The sequence below is a fragment of the Drosophila bipectinata genome, chromosome XR (genome assembly GCF_030179905.1).
Source record: "Drosophila bipectinata strain 14024-0381.07 chromosome XR, DbipHiC1v2, whole genome shotgun sequence".
Taxonomy (NCBI): Eukaryota; Metazoa; Arthropoda; class Insecta; order Diptera; family Drosophilidae; genus Drosophila; species Drosophila bipectinata.
The window spans coordinates 18925489-18927544 of NC_091735.1; the positions used below are offsets into that span (position 1 = coordinate 18925489).

General features: G+C 36.2%; 1 protein-coding gene across 2 annotated transcripts; it reads right to left on the reverse strand.

Annotated features, from left to right (window-relative positions):
- Positions 1–264: 264 nt before the first annotated feature.
- LOC122321903 (fibrinogen beta chain-like) lies at positions 265–1776 on the reverse strand. 2 transcript variants are annotated; one of them, XM_070276320.1, is made up of 4 exons: positions 1669–1776; positions 1047–1608; positions 469–985; positions 265–365 (listed from the first exon to the last, which is right to left on the reverse strand). In XM_070276320.1, the coding sequence occupies exons 1-4, from the start codon at positions 1732–1734 to the stop codon at positions 320–322; spliced, it is 1191 nt and encodes a 396-aa protein (XP_070132421.1). In that variant the 5' UTR covers positions 1735–1776; the 3' UTR covers positions 265–319. The 2 variants fall into 2 exon arrangements, with proteins under 2 accessions (XP_070132421.1, XP_043068896.1); XM_043212961.2 differs by having other exon boundaries at positions 265–985.
- Positions 1777–2056: the final 280 nt, after the last annotated feature.

The following is a 2056-nucleotide window of genomic DNA, read 5'->3' on the forward strand; positions in this document are numbered from 1 at the left end:
CCACTTTCCACAACTAAAGCGGAGTCGATCGTTTATTTTTCAAATGCTCCGTAGAGGCTGAACCTGAAATGTCTGAAATGGAAAATTTTGGTTCCAACCTTCAAGTGAAAACAATTATTTTTGATTAATTTTTAGACATGTTATTTTGAAATTTTATTCAAAATTTAAAAAATATCAGAATACAGTTTATCAACGGCTTATTGATATAAGCCGTTATATCAATATATATCAAAATATCAAGCCGTATAAGCTTATATCCTGTATCCTGTTCAAAAATATTTCATTTTTGAAGACCGTTTTAAAAGGCTTCTTGTTATCTTCAACCTGTTCTTCGAATGTATATGAACATGGAATATTGTTTGCGGCTTAAAGATAAAAAATGCAATTAAAAAATTATTTAGTTAGTTATTTTAGAAAGTTTTCCTGTTGGAGATGAAACGAAAGAAACAATCAAATTCGAATACACACCTCACATCACTCATACTAGAATCGATCCACCAGCCATAGCCCCATTCCTCCGCCAAGTTACGACCAGGAACTCCATCCTCATCTCGATCGAATGTGGAAAATTTAGAGCCCTGCTTAGGGCTCATCCATATGTCGTCTCCAGTACAATTGCCAATACTTTTCACCTTGTAACCTTCGCTTCGATCGCCCACTACAAAGTTTTTGCATCTTTTTTCCATGCTATTGGACCATAAAAGCACTTCATGAGGCTTTCCACTGGTCAGATGGTGCAATCGATTGAGTCCAATAAAGAACTCAGCGGTAGGAAAAGTTCCGACATGGCCAAATCCACTTTCATAATCTTTATACGTGCCATTCAATTTGTTTGAATGATACCATTTTTTATAAACATAAAACCATCCAGATCCAATATCCGAATCTGAAAAACAAACCACTTTAAACGGGTCTGAGCCTGGTAGTTGGATTTCGCGGAGGACTCTTAATTGTTTTTGGTCTCGTGGACAAGGGTCTGGAAAATCTAAATAGAATATAAAAATGTTATGTTTTATTTTGCAAATGATTGGGTTCTTCCGACTTACCTATGGTTTCTGTTTTGGGCGTCGTCTCAATATTAATATTAGGCAATGGAGTTGTTGGGACCTCCCCAGTTTCTACTTCCGATTTTGTTGGATTATTTTCATGAATTCCTCCAATCTTTACTATATTTCCCAACTTGGCAATGTCTTCGCGGAACTGATTAGTCAACGTTGCAAGTTCACTTTTTTCTTTTAGTTCCCTAATTTGATCTTTTAGGAGGTCGATTTCCGTATTTTTCTGATTTATTAGATTTTCAACTTCCTGCTGCTTCGAATGCAACTGCACATATTTGACTGTACTATCTTTAAGTTGACTCAGCACTTCCAAATTCGATTTCACTAAGTCTGAATAGTCCTGTTGGCATTTGGATATCTGGGCATATTGTTTAAGATCCTTGCTCTGCAAGTCTGAATGTCGTTTTTGAAGTTCTGAATAGTCTGTTTTGCACCTTAGGAGCTGGGCATCCTTTTCATTAGTTTTCTCAAAATAGCGTAGTAGAGGTTTCACGATTGGATAACAAACCGATGCACATTGATCTTCCTCCTCTTCGGAGAGGTAGCATGACTGGAATTAAAAATTAAATTACTTTTTAAAATAAAAACACTCAAAAAAGGTATAACTTACTTCTTCCGATCCCAGGGAGGCGGAAATTAGGAAAATGGCAGAAATAAGAGCCACGGGGAAAATCATCTTGTATATTTTTGATTGAACTTAACTTTGTACCAAAAGAGTCTCTGGGAATATTTGAACTGATGCTGCGAGTCTTGGAGCTCCGGCTTTTTATAGCCATCCTTGGCCACGAGCTTGAGCCTTAGTTTCTGATAAGAAATTGGGAAATACCCACACATATAGAAAAGCCAAAATATTCCACAGACAGAATTCGTACGAAAGGGATGTCAAAGGTTATTGGAGATTAGAGAGAGGTGATTAGCAACAAGATGTGGTTTATGTTGCTAGCTTTTTCTTTTTGGTATATAATAAGGTCTTATATATATATGTATATACATATATG

Coding starts and splice junctions, on each gene's coding strand:
- LOC122321903 (XM_043212961.2), bottom strand. CDS start 1,734: ATGATTTTCCCCGTGGCTCTTATTTCTGCCATTTTCCTAATTTCCGCC. Junction 1,609..1,668: donor CCTCCCTGGGATCGGAAGAA/GTAAGTTATACC, acceptor TTTTAATTCCAG/TCATGCTACCTCTCCGAAGA. Junction 986..1,046: donor GCCCAAAACAGAAACCATAG/GTAAGTCGGAAG, acceptor TATTCTATTTAG/ATTTTCCAGACCCTTGTCCA.